The sequence below is a fragment of the Hakea prostrata genome, chromosome 3 (genome assembly GCF_041222555.1).
Source record: "Hakea prostrata isolate BN-2017 chromosome 3, UWA_Hpros_2, whole genome shotgun sequence".
NCBI lineage: Eukaryota > Viridiplantae > Streptophyta > Magnoliopsida > Proteales > Proteaceae > Hakea > Hakea prostrata.
The window spans coordinates 18810373-18829338 of NC_142602.1; the positions used below are offsets into that span (position 1 = coordinate 18810373).

An 18966-nucleotide genomic window follows, 5' to 3' on the forward strand; every position below is an offset into this window, starting at 1 on the left:
GCTGCTAACACATAGGTTCAGTTCCGTGACGTTGAGTTTGAATAAAAAATTGATATCATTGTGCCATAGGAGCACGTTCTCATGATTTGTAGATTTGATTTGTAAGGGAACGAGGCTTTTTCAACAAAGCTGTTGTGTATCATTGTGTCATAAGTACATCTAGTACATCCATGATATGTAGATCAGATTTGTAAAAGAATGAGGCTTTTTCAGCAACGCTGTTATTGCACTCAGAACGAATCGGCCATTGATCTCAAAAGCCCAGGATTCAATCGCATAAACCGGAATACCAAGAATCGGGTCCGGGGCTGGTTATAACCGATTCGATTCCCATTTGTTGTGTTTGCTGAAATGCATATGATCGAAACAGCCCGTCCTCAACAGAGGAGACCGATAGGAGTGAGAAGGAGAGGGAGAGGAGCAAATCGTCAAGATCGAAGATGCTGAGGGCGAAGCATCTGATGAAGCCTTACCAATGTAACACTACCGGAAAAGCTGCACTTACAAGTCTCCTCAGAGGAAGCCATGAAGACGAGCTTTTCTTCCTTCCCTCACAGAAGAATTTCCGTCGCTCCTTCGACATCTACCAGGTTCCACTTTGTAACAATTGTGCCATTTCTCAATTCCGTTTTTTCAAAGTTTGACTTTGCGGTCTTGTTTTCTCCTCCTTCTGAATTCCCTTACAATATCTTAAAGAGAAAAACCGATTCCTTTGCAGATGGGCAATAAAGCCGCCATTGAAAAGGAGCGCGCTAGACTGTACGTGGTCATTCGTTCGACTTGGATTTTCTTTTTAAATGTTATTGCATTGGAAGGTTGATGAGAAAGGGTGGAAAATATGGAAACGAAATGAACTTACTGAAACTCATTCCATGTGCTTTAGGTCAGTGCTGATGAAATGAATAGAGGATATTTTGCTGACATTTCTGAGCTCAAGAAACATGGTGGTAAGGTGATCAATTGTTTTTCCCTCACTTTTTTTAAACTAGGCTGCAACGTAAATTTGTTGAGGAATTTAAGAATTGATATTAAGGTCTTTGAACTGGTGGTATTTTCATTTTTCAAGCTTCGTAGGGCAGCTAACATATCGTTTCATATTCCTGTATTGAATAGACATGTCGTAACAATTGAACACAAGTACTTCTGCTAATAATGACCTGATAGTTGTTCATGGACTTCTCAGATTGCAATGGCGAATAAGGTTATCATTCCAGCTATGTCTGCTGCAAAATTCCCCACAATTGAAGTGAACTTCTCGGATGGGAAAATTCTTAAACTGCCCGTCATCTCTGAAGGAAAAGAAATGGAAGCTAATGAAGTTGTTGTACCTGCTGCATCTTTGTTGTGTCTTTCATTTCGAGCAAGCTCGCAGGTCGCCAATCTTACCTCTTAAATATATTTGATGTGTATGACATGTTTCACTGGTTTTTCTTTTTGTAGCTACAGAAAACATGTGCTAACAATGGTATAATTTTAGAATTTTGATTTTCTTGCTCTGGCATTTTGACTTCCTGAATGTTAATTCTTGATTGTCCTGTATGAAAATACACAGAGGAAGACACTTCAGTTTTAAACTTCTGATAAATTATTTAAAAAATTAGCTCCAGGACAAGCGTAATGAACTAGAATAGATTATTCAAATGTTCGTGCCAAATTAAATAGGTGCATCTTAGCACCTCCTTTTGCTCTTTGAGATGCTTTAATCACTTTATATGGTTGGCAACATGTTGTCAGAAATGTAATCTTGAAGCACATGCTTTTGTGTTATTTCATGGCCCAAATACTGGAAGACCTATCTCATGTATGGAATCTTTATACTGTGTTCCTAGTGTCTGTGGGCCTACCCACCAACGGAACCCGAGAACTTGCTAAAATCTCCTCAAGCCACACAGGTTCATGGTGTTGCAGTGAACTCCTCTACACTAGATGGATTCGTGGAAGAGCTATATCATTATTATATTTTCATGCTTTATGATCATCTTGCTACATTCAACTATGTCTGTGTTTACTAGTGGAAAGTGAGAACTCGCAAACAATTTCCTCAAGTCATATAAATTCATGTTGTCACAGTGGATCTTCACATGCAAATGAAACCCCCCTTTTTTTTTCTTCTTCTTTCATTCTTTTTGTGTGTATTCTTCTTTTCTGAAATTTTCCCTTTGTGACCTTCTACAGAATATGTTGTGTTACAAATTACAACCTGCAATCTTCATATCTACTTTTGATTCCATCAATCTCATCAATGTATAGAAGACCTGCTTAGACCAGGAAACCTGCTAGGATCCATAAAGAGCCCTGTGGCAGCCACCTACCACCCTAGAATCTAGACTAAGAAATTCTATCATGATCAATCATGTCAGTAACCATCCGCAATCTTTGCCTTCCATTTTTTCTTTAGTTGACATTTCTGTAATCCCCCCCCCCTACTTTCTCATAAGTGACTTCTTTCCTTACTTTCTGTTGTTTTATGGGTTGTATTTGTTGTCAATACTGTCTGTTGGAGTTGTATGAAGCCTGCGACTGGCAAGATGTGTCAGATGTTTCTATTGCTGTGTGTGTAAGTTTGGAGCCTGTTTGGGCAGGCCAAGTGGCAGACTGGAAAAAGGGTTGTTCTGGAGAGTGAGCATCAAATGACCTTTCCAATGTAATTGGAATTGTCATTCCAACTCAAAATGAGGGAGTAATGGCTGTTTCTCTATGATCACTCCATAAGACAAAGGTGTTTGGGAAGCCGTCTCAATGAGGTGCTGCACTCAATTCTTGATGATGTGGTTCCTATTATCATTGATAAGATCATCATGGGTGATGGCAGGTAGCATGGTAGCATGGTTGGCTGCATTTGGGTTGCAGCAACATGACATGGGGAGGGCGGTAGGCAGGCCAGCAAGTGGTGCAGCCACACCCATAGCAGTCCGGTCAGGGTCTGCAGCCGTGCTTGCAAATGCAGGCGCAGCCGCAGCTAATTGGTGTTGTCTTACTGGGCAAAATGCATGTGACATTCAGCGCAAGGCTTAACAGGCAGGGACTTATGAATCTCTAGTGGCTAATGCAATCAATGCCCACAAAATGCTCAATCATTTTACACAAAGAAGGTGCAAAATGTACTCTTCTTGGGAAACAGCATGTTTGATACGAGAAATATGAGTTGTTTGTCCATTTTACAATAGGAGTCAGATCGTGATAGTGTGAATTAGATCTTGATCAGGTGGCCCTCTTCAATTTTGCCAATGGATCATTATTGGCTTAGAAGATTCGCCCATGTGCTCCAAGATTTGTCGTGCGGAGTGTCTTGTTAACTGCGACATGCTCAATCCTTCGGAATGTCATGTCAGACACTTACCATTATTCCCATCAAGAACCCATTATGTGTCTTCCATTTGTGCTTTCTATGTTCATTCCGATCTTTAAACAACCCATTTGGTTCAGTGATCTAATGGCTGGTGATACATGTGACCTAGTTGTGATGAGACAATTGTCACAATGTAACCCAGGTTCCATTTGGAATGATTTGGTCCTTCCTTTGGCTCTACCCAATGGTCTATATTCAAGTGATCACATCTTGGTCATTTTAAGAGTTGGAATTACCCTAGAATATGGTCAACCCATTTGTGCACAATTTTGGAGTGTTAAGCCCTAGAAAATAAATAAAAAGTTGAAAGAGGGTATATAGTATTATTGGGAGTGCAATGAATCATCGTCAACTACCATTCATGAAGCTTTGAAGCTTTCTAAAGGTCTTGAAAGGTATGAATTCAACTATGAACACTTATTGAGGTTTCTCTGCAATAAAGAGAATCTGCTTGCTTATGTACACTAGAGTGTTCAAATTCTCTATTACTTTTGGATAGTTGAAGATTCTAGTGCTCACTATAGGGAAGTTAGTGACCGAGGTCTTCAATGGGTGCCAAGAACAAAGGTATGGTTGTAAGAATTTCTATCTCTAGGTAGTTTTTATTTTTATTTTTTATTTATGATTCTTGTACCTAGGCTAGTTGTATGCTAGCAGTAGGCTGTACTTGTTGAAATACCTCTAACACGTGCAAAATTGTAGGGCATTTTATAAGTAAATTCAATTTATATCTTTGGGGGGGGGGGGTCCTCAGTGAGTGCTGGACACAGGACTTGCAGATTTCCAGGAGTTGTTTCTACTATTCTTTCTGTGTAGTAGTGCCGCCTTGGTTTCATGGTGCGTAAACCAGGGTTATAGCCCAAGTCGACAATGTACAAAACCACTACGCCATTGCTCCGTGGATGTTAGCAACCTGCTGAGCTCCATATATTTTGTGTTGTGGATTGCTTGTCTAGGTATTTGGAAGTGCCTTGTCTACAGGATGTCAGGGTTGGTGTGCATTGCAAATAATCAGTTGTAGCATGGGTGTGTAGCTGACTCTGTTTGATTGTTGCAGTGCCGGTTTCAGCTAAGAGGTTTAACTATTTTTCAACCCTTGATTCACATATCCCCCCCCCCCCCCCCTTTCTCTCTTTTTTCCCACTCAACACACTGCTCTTAATTCCTTGTTGGATTCAGGTTCTCAAATCTGATTAATCATCACAGTCCATCCAACACCTGTATTCTAGGTATTCCTATCTACCTGTGGGTAAAGGCTTCTGCATCTTGGATACTTTCCATTACAGATAAAATAAGACTGGTTCTGTTTAGTTCAAGGGTATTTCCTGATAGTTGGAACCCACATGTGGTTGTACCACTTTCCCAATACATTTTAACCATTATCATTGGGACTACAACTTCCTCTGTTTTTTAAAAGTGGGATCAGAGAACACTTGGCTGGAAGTTAATAATTTTATTGGTAATATTATATTTTAGTTGTTTCATCCATATTCTTGTATAAAACTGGATTACAGAATAATTGGTTGGAAGTTAAGATTCTTATGGATAATTTATATTTTAGTTGCTCTTTTCTCACAATTTTATTTTCTTTGGCAGGCTATGATTGAGTCTTGGACTGTACCGTTTCTGGAAGCATTTAGGGCGTCAACTAATATTCAAATATATGAGGTAATTATAGAATTTAATATAACCATACCCTTGTGATATCTGCTGCATGCTTCTTTTGATTGTTTGTCAAGCTTATGTTCTAGAGGGAAAAGTTCTATTCTGAGATCTTAATTTTGCCACCAACAGTGAAACACATTTCTCTGAGAGTATATCTGTCAACTCCACCCACATAATCTGGAAGGAATGCAACTTATTTAAAAATTCTTTGAACCAAAAATCCTTGTCTTGTAATTGATATGCTTTCTTTATTGTCCTGGATTGATGGATCTAAAAAAAAAATGCAGTTCTGATATATTGTTTAATGTCATACTTTCAGGTTTCATTTATAGACTCTTGGTTGTTATCCATGAATCCCATAAAGCGGCTGCTTCTTCGGATAATGCGGAAGCCTTCTGCTGAAGAAAAGAATAATGCTCTCCGAAGGCAGTTCGTATATTCATTTGGCGACCACTATGATTTCAGAAAAGAGCTTAAAGTTTTGAACCTTCTGACAGGGTATGATTGTTGTGCTTGCGTTAGTTCATCCAGGCCCTAGTATGCGGGTATTATTTCTGAAATACGAATTCAACTCTTGTGCTTGCAAACAGGTACATTTTCCTGCTAGACAGGTTTGGTAGAATTAGATGGCAAGGTTTTGGATTGGCAACAAAAGAGGAGTTGGTGTCACTTCTGTCATGCACGTCCCTTTTATTGGAAGAGAAATGATTGCAGCTTGCTTGCTTGCTTAGGCGATCATGCACCCATGTTTTGACATGTTTTGCTCTTTAGCTTATGCTTGGGAAAAGAAGAGAACTCAAGAGAAGGTAATTTCCCATATGATGACAAATTCTTTAGTCGTGAATGCTGCTTGTTTTGGTTACATTATTGAGAATAGTTTGGAAAATTCAGTGGATGAACTCCTTGATCCCATGTAACCTTGCTAGGCTCTACATAATAATTTCTTCTACTTCTCGGCTATGTTTTCATTCCAGAAGCAAATTTTTGGACAATCCGTGTGATGCATTTGACAGGGGTCAATCCAATCATGTACATCAGAGCCATTTGGTAGCTTTGAGCCTTTTTTTTTCATCTCTTGCGGTAGCTAGTCATTGATATTGTTGGCTGCACAATCAACCCCGCACCAAGAGAGAAGAAAATATATATAACAAGCTATTCCATGTAATGTGCTTTTGGGCTTATGGGGTGACATGATCCCAACTCAGTTGGAATCTGGATGATTGTCCACTCATATCTTTTCCCCACCCAGTTATAGATGGGTGTTCATCTTTGAGCATTCATAAGGTGGATCAGAGTTGGATCATTCTCCTAAATGTGTTATGGAAGAGAATGAGGGGAATACAATCCTCCACACCCTCGTGGGTAAAGGATCTCAGATTCATATCAGCCTTACATGCTTTATTTCCTCCAAATGCTGTCCCACCCTCGGCCACCTCTCTCTCTACCCCTTGTTCTACACTCCTACCGTTGCACGTGGAACCCAATTATATTTGCGGATCTAACCACCCTAGTAAAAGTTCATCTGGTTCCCCCTGCTGCCCCCTCCCCCCAGAAAAAAATAAAAAATAAAAAAATGCCACCACAATGTTGGCATCTTGTGTGATTCCAATCGCAAATTAGAAGATGAGTGTGTGTGAATCGTATAACGTACGATCGTATTATGCTTAGTACCTCCTTGGACAACCAAATTGCTTGGCTTGGCGTGCACAAGCTGCTGCTGCTGTCATGTACTGATAATCTAAAAGTTTTGCAAATTGCAAAGGTAATTAATGCATTTATAATGGATTGGAACGAAGAAAAGAAGAGTGAAGGTTGCAACATGCGGAAAAGTTATTTTTGTAAGCAACGTTATGCTGGAGGGTTAGAAGCCACTCAATGAGAACTATACAAATTCCATTGGCTGAAGGGATAGAAAACCCTTGAAGAAAAGCTTTTGCTGTGAATTCCTAGATTCGAATCCCATGGTTCTTATTGACGCTCTAGACCTAAACTTAGGCCCACTTTATGGATATATGGTAATTTATATATCGTGATTTGTCAGTTGGTCGCCGAAAATCAAAGATTAGTAAATAAGATTGATCCAATCCAAATGTATAAAATGTGAAAATTCTGATTGCATTCTCTTCTTTTGTAAAATGTATAAAAATCACTCTCCATCTCTGTCTCTGTCTATCAAGATTTTGGTAAAGTCTTTGTCTTTCAAATTCCTTTTCTGGGATGAACTTTGTCTTTCATTTGATGTGGAAGATTTCAATCTCAATATAGGTCACGACCTTTAAATTGATTTAAATAAGCCAATCGATAATGTCAGCATACAACAAAAAGAAATAATGTTTTTTGTTTTTGGTAAAAATAATGTCGCAAGTTGGGTTGCGGAGAATGACAGTATGATACATTCACTTTTTATAGATCACGATATAGCTATGACGCTATCCCACCAAGCTGTATCATCAGATCTGAATCTGCTGAAAGTACTTTTTCATTGTTACCGTCAATAGATATCAAAAGACCTATCGTGGCTGATATCTGTTTGAATTGATGAACATTCTGATGGCCCCCGTCTAGAAGACTAAAACGCAGACCTGTTTGTTCACTGTGAGGAATTGATATTGATTTCTATCTGATCCCAAATCGGTGGATTGATTGATCTAGATAAGGATAAAAATACAGACTGATGCAGATCGGTTCTTGGGAATTAAGGCGTGCGTGTGACGCACATATTGTAGCTTTGCATGTGGAGGGGTAGTAGAAAGGGATACTTCTTTTTCCCCAAATCATTTTTAGTGGGTAGTGGGTAGTGGGTAGAGAGACGTACGCTGTATTGTGTAATTTATGTTTTAAAATGAAGAATTGAACAGGAAAGAAGGATTTCGAACACCTCTGCGTGTGGCGGTTTGGTGTATTGTTCTCGCAGTCGTCGTCTCTTAAGTCTTTGTGTTGCTGTTTAAGGCAGTATATATGTACTTCAAAGGTGCAGAAAAACACTCATTTCCACATTCACTTGTGAACTCTTTGTTTTGTCTGGAAAATTGCTTGTTGGGTAGTTCGGAGTCTGATACAGGAGAGGAGAAAAGAGTAAAGCAAAGAAATGCGGCCGTTTCTCCATTACAGCTTCCTGATTTCGGCTCTGGGAGCCCTATTCTTCCCGGCGGCCCTGGTGTTTTGTAGCTCGCCAATAACTTTGACGGTTGAGAGAGCTTTTCCAGTGAAGCTGGGAGTCGAATTAGGTGAGCTCCGAGCTCGTGACAGTGCAAGGCATCGACGAATCTTGCAGAGTATAGGTGGGGTGATCGATTTTCAGGTCGATGGCACCTACGACCCCACGACCGTCGGGTAATTCCTTGTTTCATATTTATATTTTATGGGTCTGATGTATTTGAACTTCTGGGTTTAGTGACATCTACTCGTTTTGATGTTAGTCTGGCTTTTGGGGGGGGGGGGGGGGTGTTCTACCATTGAATTTCAGTTTTTTTTATTTATTCTCTCTCTTCTCCTGGGTTTGGGATGCGCTGTGGAACACTTGGGTTATTGGGTTTTGGTCTTGTTGCTGTTTCGTTTTTCAGTGCTTCTCCTCATAGGCTGTTCGTTGTTATATTTTGTAAATAAATAGTCAGCTGGTACATTTTTCATCTGTGCCCGTGTATTTAATCCTTCTTTGGTGTTCTTCGTTTCCCATTCTCTTGTTTGTCTTGATTACATATTTTTCTTCTTTCCTATTTGGATCTTTAGAGAGTTGGATTCTTCATCTTCTTCTCCGTATCATTGATTTTAACGTATATTTCCTATTGTGTTGTTTCCTGTTTAGGCTTTATTATACGAGAGTGAAATTGGGGTCTCCTCCGAGGGAGTTCTATGTTCAGCTTGATACTGGAAGTGACATATTGTGGGTTGCTTGCAATCCCTGCGATGGTTGTCCAATATCCAGCGGACTCAGCGTAAAATATCTATTCATTTCTCTCTCACTCATCCATTTTCTTTTTAAAATTGATCCGGGTTACTTAGTATCAAGGGAATAAATATTCTTAGTATTATTTCCTTTCTTTCTTTCTTTCTTTTTTTTTTCCTTTGGCAGATCCAGCTCAATTCATTTGATCCTGCAACCTCATCCACGGCTTCAATGATATCTTGTTCATCTGATACATGCTCCTTGGCAGTTCAGGAGACAGCAGCTGGCTGCTCTACTGATGGCTCACACTGCAGTTACTCATTCCGTTATGGTGATGGTAGTGGAACATCGGGCTATTACTTAATGGACATGTTCTATTTCAACACGTTTTTTAAGTCTTCAATCACAAATTCCTCTGCTTCAATTGTTTTTGGGTGAGCTTTTCATGCCTAAAAACCTCCCTACCCATCCCGCCACATTCTTTCTCTATTTGCTTGTTTAAACTTACAGAATTCAATAGGAACATTTAAAACAGATGTAGCAACCACCAGGATGCCGACCTGACCAGTTCAGCTAAGGCAGTGGACGGGATCTTTGGGTTTGGAAAGTCTAAATTTTCTGTCATTTCACAACTTTCTTCACGAGGAATTGCACCAAAAGTTTTCTCACATTGCTTGTCTGGGTCGAATGCTGGAGGGGGCATATGGGTTCTTGGTGAGATTGAGGCTCCTAACATGGTTTTTACCCCTCTTGTTCCATCAGAGTATGTCTACTTCCCTTCAGATGAAATTTTGTTTTGTTTATGTGCGGGTTTGATCTTTTCGTCTAAATTGTATTAATTCTTGTCAAGTGGAGTTCATTATTATTGAATTGTTTATTGGATATATTTTTTTGATTGATAATAATATCTTCTGTTATGGTTCTGTGAGTGCTTTGAATATGACAAGCTAATGTTTTTTTTTCTTGGATGAAAGAATAATTAAATTAACAAGGAAAAAACAACAATCAAGCTCTATATGGGAGACTGGAAAGAGGAGGTGAGACCCTAGAATATAACAATAAGCTTGTTCCTTAGGGTGTCATCAACCGGGGGATGGGGAAGAGAAGAAACTCTATCAGAAACATCAAAATAGATGGCTTTCCAAATTATGTCAATAGAACGGGATTTGGAGGTCCATCTTCTAAAGTTGCGCTCCCCCCAAAGGTGATGAATAGAAGCACTGAAGACTAGCTTACCAATCCAGTCACAGATGGAAGAACTTGAAAGGCTCCTCAAAACCCAAGACCAATCCCTAGCAAATCCAAAGGAGTGACATGAATGGGGCCAAATGGAAGCAAGGTTTTTCTCCAAAGGGAATTGGAGAAAGGGCAAAGAAAAAAAAGGTGGTCAAGGTCCTCATGGTTGCACCAACAAAGGGTACAATTTGGGTTAGCAGGGATGTGACGGCTAATGAGGAAGGCTTGGCTGGGTAGGATAAGCTAATGTTTAGTAGAGTATGATTGTAGTCTTTATCAGGGGAAAACTATGTTTGCCTATACACCTTTTAACTTATATGGGACTTCATTACTATGCCTTGCACATGCATGCGCATTTTTCCTTGGATGACCCATATATTATAACTTTGGCAGTTTTAAGTAGAACGATGTCTTTTGGTTTGAACGAAGTTGTATTCTCGTTTATTTACACAGAAGGAAGATAAGAGGCTTATAATGCTTGATACTTCTGAAATTAATTTAATTCGGCAACTGATTGTGTTGTGCGTTTGAATTTTTGTCTCTGAACTTTCAGGCCTCATTATAATGTGAATTTGCATAGCATTGCTGTCAATGGGCAAATACTACCCATTGATCCAGCAGCATTTGCAACGTCGACCAACCAAGGAACCATAATTGACTCTGGAACAACTTTGTCATACCTTGCAGGAGGAGCGTATGAACCTTTTGTCAGTGCAGTAAGTTATACTAGTAATAACCTAGATCTTTACTTTATTAATTGTGAGGTCACTTTTCTGATAGTTTGCAAGGTTGTGCTATGAAGAGTGTAATGTTTATTTCTCTGAGCTCCCCGCTTCCTTTCCCTTCTTCCCCCAGACTCCCCCCCCCCCCCCCCAAAAGAAAAAAAAGAGAAGAAAGAAAGAAAAAGAAAAAGGACAAACAGATAAAAAAAAATCCCCAAAGGCACCTCTAAGAAAATCTCACTGTTTACTTATGTGTTAGAAAAAATAAACTACTGCATATTCTGAAGTTCCTTTTCCTCTTTATTTTGCAGATAGGTAACACTGTTCCCCAATCTGTTCGTCGCTTGGTTTTTAAAGGGAACCAATGTTTTCTGATCTCTAGCAGGTTTTATTTCTATTACCGCTTTACCATTGTAATTGATTACTCATTGTTAAGAAGAATACCTTTTGTTGTCCAGGACCTGTTATGAGATATAAAACCTGGGCCCTCGTATGACACCTATGCATGGTTTTTGACCATGCCCATGTAAGATAGCTGTTGAAAGTTTTCTAGAAAATGGGTATACCTGGTGCTTGAAGCTCCCACCACTGAGGTCTGGTGAGGCTCATAATTAATGTAGCCGTACCTATGCTTTGCAGAGGTGTGGTGAAGCTCTGTAGAATGAGCCAAGGCTACCTGAGTTGGCATGCAAGCAAGTGCTTTACATTCGATTTCCCCCTCCCTATCATTATTATTATTTTTTTTCTTCTACGAGTATTGAACCATCCAGGAATGTGGGGTTTCAAAAGGCCATATGGTGTGCTGCTGGTCACTGCTTAGGCTGTTTGTACTTAGATTTGAATGTCTTCTTCTTGGTTCAGTGTTGAAGAAATATTTCCTGTGGTCACTTTAAACTTTGAGGGTGGTGCAACAATGGTTCTAAGACCAGTGGAATATGTTGTACAACAAGGTTATGTGGTGAGTATTCCAGCCTTTTCTTTTAGCTTGTTTTTATCTTTATAGTCTGAATATACTCTGGCTTTCTCAGTTATTATGGTTTGGTTATGTAAACAACTTGACTGGGAAGTGAACTTTGTGTGGCAGGAAGGTACTGAATTATGGTGCATTGGCTTTCAGAGACTATTAGATGGCTCGATGACAATTTTAGGAGGTATTTACGCTGAACCAAAAGCTCTCATTGTTAAAAGTACTTATTATGAAATCCAGTGGTATAAGACACCTATGCAGTCATTGAGTTCCTCTTACACACTTTTGGAGCACCAATAACCACCCATGTCACTGGGACAATTAATTTGGCATCGTCTGTCAGTTTCCGCTTTATGTGTGGGACATGCCGACACATGCATTTGTATTGCCATCTCTTGTTGCAAGTCCGGATGATTATTATTTATGTGACTTTTAATGTGGATTAGCTTGTTCTAACTACATTTAAAAAAAAGTTGTATTACATTTGTTGGTTTTTGCGTATTGAGGTATTTCAACTGTGTCATTGTGCTGAGATATCTTAGCATTATACCAAGTGTAGTTGTCAAGGCATCACCTAGGCTTCTTGGCACTAGTCTGGCACCTTGGCATCTAGTGTAGCCTTAGTATTTACCAGCTCCCTGGGAAGCGTTTGCCCCTATGTGCTGTGACAATTATGAAAGGTCATATCCTATAATTTCATTATTTCCGTAAGTGAGAATCATATTTTAGTTTTGTAAAGGTCTTGCATATGCATTCAGTGTCAGCTGTAAATTCTTTCAAGTCTATCAATGAGGAGAGTTTTGTGCTTTGGCGGAACAAGAAAGTCATTTTAAGGGAAGGGCACGATCTTTTGGAATACATAAATACTGCAAAAGTGGATGACTTGAAATATCATTAGTCAAGCTCCGGGAGCTTGCGCAGATGCATATTTGCATGTGGTCAGTGTTTTTATATGCTTTTGACAGACAAACTGTGCTTGAATGAGTGAAAGCTTCATGGGGTTTATTATGAAGACAGTTAGATGAACCTTCTTTTAAACTCCTTCAAACTGTTCATTGTGAAGAATTCCAATATGACCATCCTTACAAACAGCATATGTTTGTTCCAAATTATCTGATAATGGCTAAACAGTATTTCTTTCTTGTTCTAATGCGTGCACATTTGTTGTGAATGCTGTATTAAAAACTGCATGCTTTAAGTATGGCAAGAAAGTAATACTATTGGATTTCATTTTCCTCTGTGCTCCTTTTCCTGCAGACCTTGCTTTAAGAGACAAGGTATTCGTTTATGATTTGGTGAATCAGCGGATTGGATGGGCTGATTTTGATTGTAAGTTTCACAAAGCCCTCCGTGGATCAATTATTTCCTTGATTAAAGGGTCATTACTAATAACTCTAACCTCGCTCTGAACTTACTACTGTTCAGGTTCATCGCCTGTAAATGTCTCATTGACTTCTGGCAAAGGTGGAATTATCAATGCAGGACAACTGAGTGTCAGCAGTTCATTGCGAAATGTACACCATTTACTATTACCTGCCAGTATTGTGCCTTTCCTTGTGCGAATCTTCCTTTTTGGAGAGTTTCTATTTCGTAGATTCTAAGTCAATATACAGTTGGAAATCCATTCTTTCTTTGATGTATATTTCCTCTGCCAAATTTATTTAGGGAGCAAGTTTTATGGGCATCTCTTTCCATGGGGTGTGAATTTGCGACTGTATGGCCCCTGCATCAGTATGAGGCCTATGAGCTTACATCGGGAATTGGAAATTCTCTGAGAGGCAGATCTCTCTCTCTCTCTCTCTCGGTCGCAGGTGCCATGCAGCTTTGCTTTAGACGACTCTTAAAAGAATTCCTCATGAAAGTTCAAGCTTACCCTAATGGTATAGTTGACAACATGTTCCGCTCACTCTCTTCAAAATTATAACGTCTAAGGATCCATAAACCCTAGCTGTATCTAGTCAAAGAATGGTTTGACTGCTGTTGCTGAGGTTGTAAAGTTGTTGGTTACCGGTGGTTGGCTCGGTGGTTTTGATAAGAAGACTTACTAATTCAATACATAAATCATGAGGAGCTCAAGTTTTCCTAAGCATGAAGATAAGGTAGTTGAAAAGAGGCCAATCTGTTTTTTTTTTCGAACCAAAGTATCATTGAGGAACCGCACCACGTTGGACCCCAGAGCAAACCTCTACCAAGGACAAGGAAAAGAAGAACACATCAAGAACACCCCACCCCACACCAGAAAGCAGCCAAAAAGCCCAGAAAGCAAGCCCCAATGGTATAGTGACAACAGCCGCCACCCCAAAATATAACGTCAAGGATCCAAAACCCAGCGATCTAGTCAAAGAAGGTGACTGCTGTGGAGGGAAAGGTGACCGGGGTGGCCGGGGTTTGATAAGAAGACTTACAACAATACATAAACAGGGGCAAGTTTCCTAAGCATGAAGATAAGGTAGTTGAAAAGAGGCCAATCTGTTTTTTTTTTTTTTCGTAACCTAAAGTATCGTTGAGGGCATACGTTGGACGAGCAAAGCTCTAATAACTACTCAAGGAACATAGCCACCCTGACAGCCATGACACCCTGAGGGCTTTTTGGGCTAAGAAATCTGCCACATGGTTTGATTTCCTAAGAATATAAATGGGCTTAAAACCCAGAAATTTTGTAGATAAAAACTGAATGTCCTCTACGATGGGTTGGGCTTCAAAGGTGACATCGGCTTTTTGATTTAAGGGGGCTTTGACCAACACTAGTGAGTCAGACATAACCTCCACATAATCATATCCTTCTCCAATATCGTACAGGAGGCTATATCTGAATGCCATTGCTTCACGGCTTCACTTTTTTTTTTTTTTTTTTTTTTTGTGGTAACCAATTTTCATTAAGGCTGAGCAGAAACCGAGACCGATGAATACAACCAAGGAGTGGAAAGAGGCCAAATTGTTGAGCCTGCAATCGACAGGGCCATCTGTGCTAGGTCATGGCTTTACCTTCAAGCACCGAGTTCAAATGCAAAGGTATCGACATGGCTAAAAACGGTCAACCCGGGTGGTCTTGGATTACAAGTCTGGCTCCTGATCACAAGTCCGGCTCCTCCTATGTTCCCCGCTAACTCTCACAACAAGGTGATTTGGTGGAATCCATTTTTTGTCTTCTTCACCCCTGTTCTCTGCCTCTTGCTCTTTGAGGCCTGCAATTGTAATGTCGTCCCAATATTCTCAGAAGCTTGATAGGACGGCTTGTCTAATCTCTTGGGAACCCTTGATGGGAACTCTTGATGGTACCCCCAGAAACTTTGGCATTCCTCCACAATCAAATACTTTCAAAGTGATGATGCCAGAGAGCTCACAAGAGGTTTTTTCAAAAATTTTCTTGATGAGTGTGGGATTGTTTCTCGTATTTCGCGTCCACATACTCCTGAACAGAATGGTATAGTTGAACACAAACACCGGCACATCACCAAAATGGGTTTATCGCTTCTATTTCAAGCTAGTATACCTAAAATATATTGGCTTGAGGCATTTACTACTGCTGTCCACATTATTAATCGATTATCCACTCTTGCTTTAAAAGGCAAATCACCCCATGAGACACTCTTTGGATGCTCTCTGGATTATACGGGTCTTAGAGGTTTTGGCTGTCAGTGTTTTCTTGATCTTAGATCTTACTGTGAGGACAAACTCTCTCCCAAATCACTCGAGTGTGTTTTTCTTGACTATAATCTTAGTCATAAGGGTTATCGTTGCCTCCACATTACAGCTGGACGTGTTTACATCTCTCGCCATGTCATATTCAATGAACATGTGTTCCCATTTGAAATATTCAGCAACCTAAATTCTATTTCCAACACTCCCATTAACACCATTTCTCTTCCCTCTCCTCCACTTACGTCCCCCACCTTTTCCATGTTACCCCAATCATCTATTTTCACCCCACCTTCTACCCAAATATCCTCCTACACAAATTCCAATTCCCCAACGCCTCATCCACCTCTCAAACCCTTACACAATCTCCACACACCCTACCACACCACTCATTTAGTTCACCATCCCAACCCAATGTCCCTGCACCACCCCCACCACCATCCCATCCTATGAAAACACGTAGCAAAACATGTTCTCTACGTCCCAAAGCCCCATTGTCCCTCTTAACCATCCATCATCCCTTACCTCATGCCTTACTCACCACCATCAACACCACTATCACCGAACCCACCTCATACAAAACTGCTGCCAAAGATCCCAAATGGATTGAAGCAATGGATGTTGAGTACAAAGCGATCCAAGCAAATAACACTTGGAAATTAGTTCCATATAAAAACCACATGAATTTAGTTGGTTGTAAATGAGTCTATAAAGTAAAAACCAACAATAATGGAACCATTGAACGATACAAGGCTAGACTCGTTGCCCAAGGGTTTAACCAGCAACTTGGCATTTATTTCACTGATACTTTTAGCCCAGTTGTGAAGGCAACCACCATTCGTACTGTGATAGCTCTTGCTGTCTCACGTGGTTGGTTGATACACCAATTAGACGTAAAAAAATGCCTTTTTGAATGGTGCTCTTGAGGAAAATGTCTATATGAGGCGACCACTCAGTTTTGTTGACTTTACACATCCTTCTCATGTGTGCCATTTGCGAAAGGCCCTATATGGTTTGCGGCAAGCCCCCCCGTGCATGGTTTCGACACATCAAGAGTTATTTGATCCATAAAGGATTTATTCAAAGTCTAGCAGACAATTCTATGTTCACATTCCACTCTTCTGTAGGGCTGGTCATCTTGTTATTGTGTCTACTATAATTTAGAAACTTGGCACAAAATTTGCCATGACAGATCTCGGTCGTTTGCATTACTTTTTGGGCATTGAGGTGACCCAAACAGCAAAGGGAATGCTACTAAGTCAAACCAAGTATGCTCTTAATCTTCTTCACCGCCCAAGTATGACACACTATAAACCCTGCACAACACTGGTGGCACCAGGTTCTAAGATGTTTGCACGTTGTGGTGATACATTATCTGATCCTTCTAAATATTGACAAGTGGTTGGAGCTTTACAATATCTTACTATGACAATGTAACAACCCCCGTATTTCTAACCCGGCTACCCACCTTAGCATTCCCAGTCACTAGGATATCACTCCCTATTGGATAAAGTAAGTGACCCACCCCGAACATCTGGAGCTTATCATAAGCCTTTGAATATAACTGAAATCCGAAGTAAGTAAAATGATTCAGTTGTTCTCAGCATGCTCTACCTCCATCCAATTAAAGGAACACTAACAAAGAACTTAAACTCTGTTGTACATTCAAATCAAGATGAAGCAGCAAATGGTGAAAAGCATCCACATTCTTTTATTTGGGTAGATCAGATGTGGCAATGAAGCAGCAACGTACGTACATTCTAGAGCTTCAACGTCGTATGACAGTGTGAATAGTAGAGGACATGAGGTGAGATCGCCAAAAATACATGACGAGCCACTACGCAATGAGCTGAATCTAAGTGCTGCAAGGCGAGCCCCTACTCATCAAGTGCATAATCAATCAGTGTTGGACTGAATCACAATGTTGTATCATGTAATATTGTTCTTATGTGTTTGGGTTTTTTTTACTTGCTATGTACTTTATTCAAGAAACATGTAAAGGCCCTACGTTCAAAGTCAGTACTGTAACATAGACAAGAGGACAAGAGTAAAGAGGTTGGGTATTACTGAAATTTTATTTGAAGAAAATGTACTGTATCTATGTGAAAGACTGATCACATTGAATTTCAAGGGTTACAAGTACTTGTCAAAACAATTTTACCTATAATATATGATATTGTAGACATTCAATTATATAATTTGTCATATCAATTGTCCATATGACAATTACAAGTCGATGAAACAAATAATTGAAACATGAGCTTCATATTGAAACATATTTTATTCCCTTAAATTTGTATATGGATAGTGATAGTAATTTCTATAAAACAATGATAGACATATGTACCATACACATTATTGTAACTCTTCATTTTAAAATTTCAGTGACCATAACAGTTTGATGAAACAAAAACTTGGTATGTAAAGTGGTTATTCCAATTTACCAAAAAATTATGAAGATATGAAGATTTGGTATGTATGAATGCACAAACATGTATGCAAACTTGTAAAATGGAATGGTTCATTTTTAAACGGAAACGAAATGGTTCCTTTTTAAACGGAACCACTCCGTTTCATCAGACTCATGATAGAGACGAAACAGTATAGTTCCTTTTAAACGGAACCACTCTATTTCATCAGACTCATCACAGAGATGAAACATAATGGTTTTTAAATGGAACCACTCTGTTTCATCAAACTCATCACAGAGACAAAACGGAATTAAACGGAACCATTCCGTTTCATTAGACTCATCACAGAGACGAAATGGAATGGTTCCTTTTTAAACGGAACCACCCCGTTTCATCAGAGTGATCACAGAGACGAAACGGAATGGTTCCTTTTTAAACAAAACCACTCCGTTTCATCAGAGTGATCACAGAGACGAAACAGAATGGTTCCTTTTTAAACGAAACCACTCCGTTTCATCAGAGTGATCACATAGACGAACAAGAATGGTTCCTTTTTAAACGAAACCACCCCGTTTCATCAGACTCATCACAGAGACGAAACGGAATTGTTCCTTTTTAAACAGAACTGCCCTGTTTTATCAGAGTGATCACAGAGACGAAACAGAATGGTTCCTTTTTAAACGGAACCACTCCGTTTTATAAGACTCATCACAGAGACGAAACGGAATGGTTCATTTTTAAACGGAACCACTCCGTTTCATCAAACTCATCACAGAGACGAAATGGAATGGTTCCTTTTTAAATGGTACCACTCCGTTTCATTAGAGTGATCACAGAGATGAAACGGAATGGTTCCTTTTTAAACAGAACCACTCCGTTTCATCAGACTCATCACAGAGACGAAATGGAATGGTTCCTTTTTAAACGGAACCACTCCGTTTCATCAGAGTGATCACAGAGACGAAATGGAATGGTTCCTTTTTAAATGGAATCACCCCGTTTCATCGAGTGATCACCAGAGACGAAATAGGATGGTTCCTTTTTAAATGGAACTACTCCGTTTCATCAATATGATCAGGCTCATGAAACGG

The 18966-nt window shown here is 39.7% G+C and overlaps 2 protein-coding genes across 4 annotated transcripts; both read left to right on the forward strand.

The window, feature by feature from the left end:
- The first annotated feature begins 221 nt into the window (after positions 1 to 221).
- Positions 222 to 7158, forward strand: LOC149021373 (ATPase complex subunit). 2 transcript variants are annotated; one of them, XM_089149613.1, is made up of 7 exons: positions 222 to 590; positions 719 to 759; positions 889 to 952; positions 1184 to 1372; positions 4946 to 5017; positions 5334 to 5512; positions 5605 to 7158. In XM_089149613.1, the coding sequence occupies exons 1-7, from the start codon at positions 441 to 443 to the stop codon at positions 5720 to 5722; spliced, it is 813 nt and encodes a 270-aa protein (XP_089005739.1). In that variant the 5' UTR covers positions 222 to 440; the 3' UTR covers positions 5723 to 7158. The 2 variants fall into 2 exon arrangements, with proteins under 2 accessions (XP_089005739.1, XP_089005740.1); XM_089149614.1 differs by having other exon boundaries at positions 549 to 590; positions 884 to 952.
- A 54-nt stretch (positions 7159 to 7212) lies between these two features.
- LOC149021374 (aspartic proteinase 36-like) lies at positions 7213 to 13908 on the forward strand. 2 transcript variants are annotated; one of them, XM_089149615.1, is made up of 10 exons: positions 7217 to 8347; positions 8820 to 8949; positions 9087 to 9334; positions 9436 to 9663; positions 10690 to 10852; positions 11170 to 11243; positions 11720 to 11816; positions 11943 to 12009; positions 13083 to 13154; positions 13251 to 13908. In XM_089149615.1, exons 1-10 carry the CDS (start codon positions 8103 to 8105, stop codon positions 13424 to 13426), a joined length of 1500 nt encoding a protein of 499 aa, XP_089005741.1. In that variant the 5' UTR covers positions 7217 to 8102; the 3' UTR covers positions 13427 to 13908. The 2 variants fall into 2 exon arrangements, with proteins under 2 accessions (XP_089005742.1, XP_089005741.1); XM_089149616.1 differs by lacking the exon at positions 13251 to 13908 and having other exon boundaries at positions 7213 to 8347; positions 11947 to 12009.
- Positions 13909 to 18966: the final 5058 nt, after the last annotated feature.

What these genes read in the sequence shown, in the direction of transcription:
- LOC149021373 (XM_089149613.1), top strand. Translation starts at nt 441, where the DNA reads ATGCTGAGGGCGAAGCATCTGATGAAGCCTTACCAATGTAACACTACC. An exon ending in GCTCCTTCGACATCTACCAG is followed by an intron (nt 591 to 718) that starts GTTCCACTTTGT and finishes ATTCCTTTGCAG; the next exon opens with ATGGGCAATAAAGCCGCCAT. An exon ending in GAAAAGGAGCGCGCTAGACT is followed by an intron (nt 760 to 888) that starts GTACGTGGTCAT and finishes GCTTTAGGTCAG; the next exon opens with TGCTGATGAAATGAATAGAG.
- LOC149021374 (XM_089149615.1), top strand. Translation starts at nt 8,103, where the DNA reads ATGCGGCCGTTTCTCCATTACAGCTTCCTGATTTCGGCTCTGGGAGCC. An exon ending in TACGACCCCACGACCGTCGG is followed by an intron (nt 8,348 to 8,819) that starts GTAATTCCTTGT and finishes TTTCCTGTTTAG; the next exon opens with GCTTTATTATACGAGAGTGA. An exon ending in ATGAACCTTTTGTCAGTGCA is followed by an intron (nt 10,853 to 11,169) that starts GTAAGTTATACT and finishes TTTATTTTGCAG; the next exon opens with ATAGGTAACACTGTTCCCCA.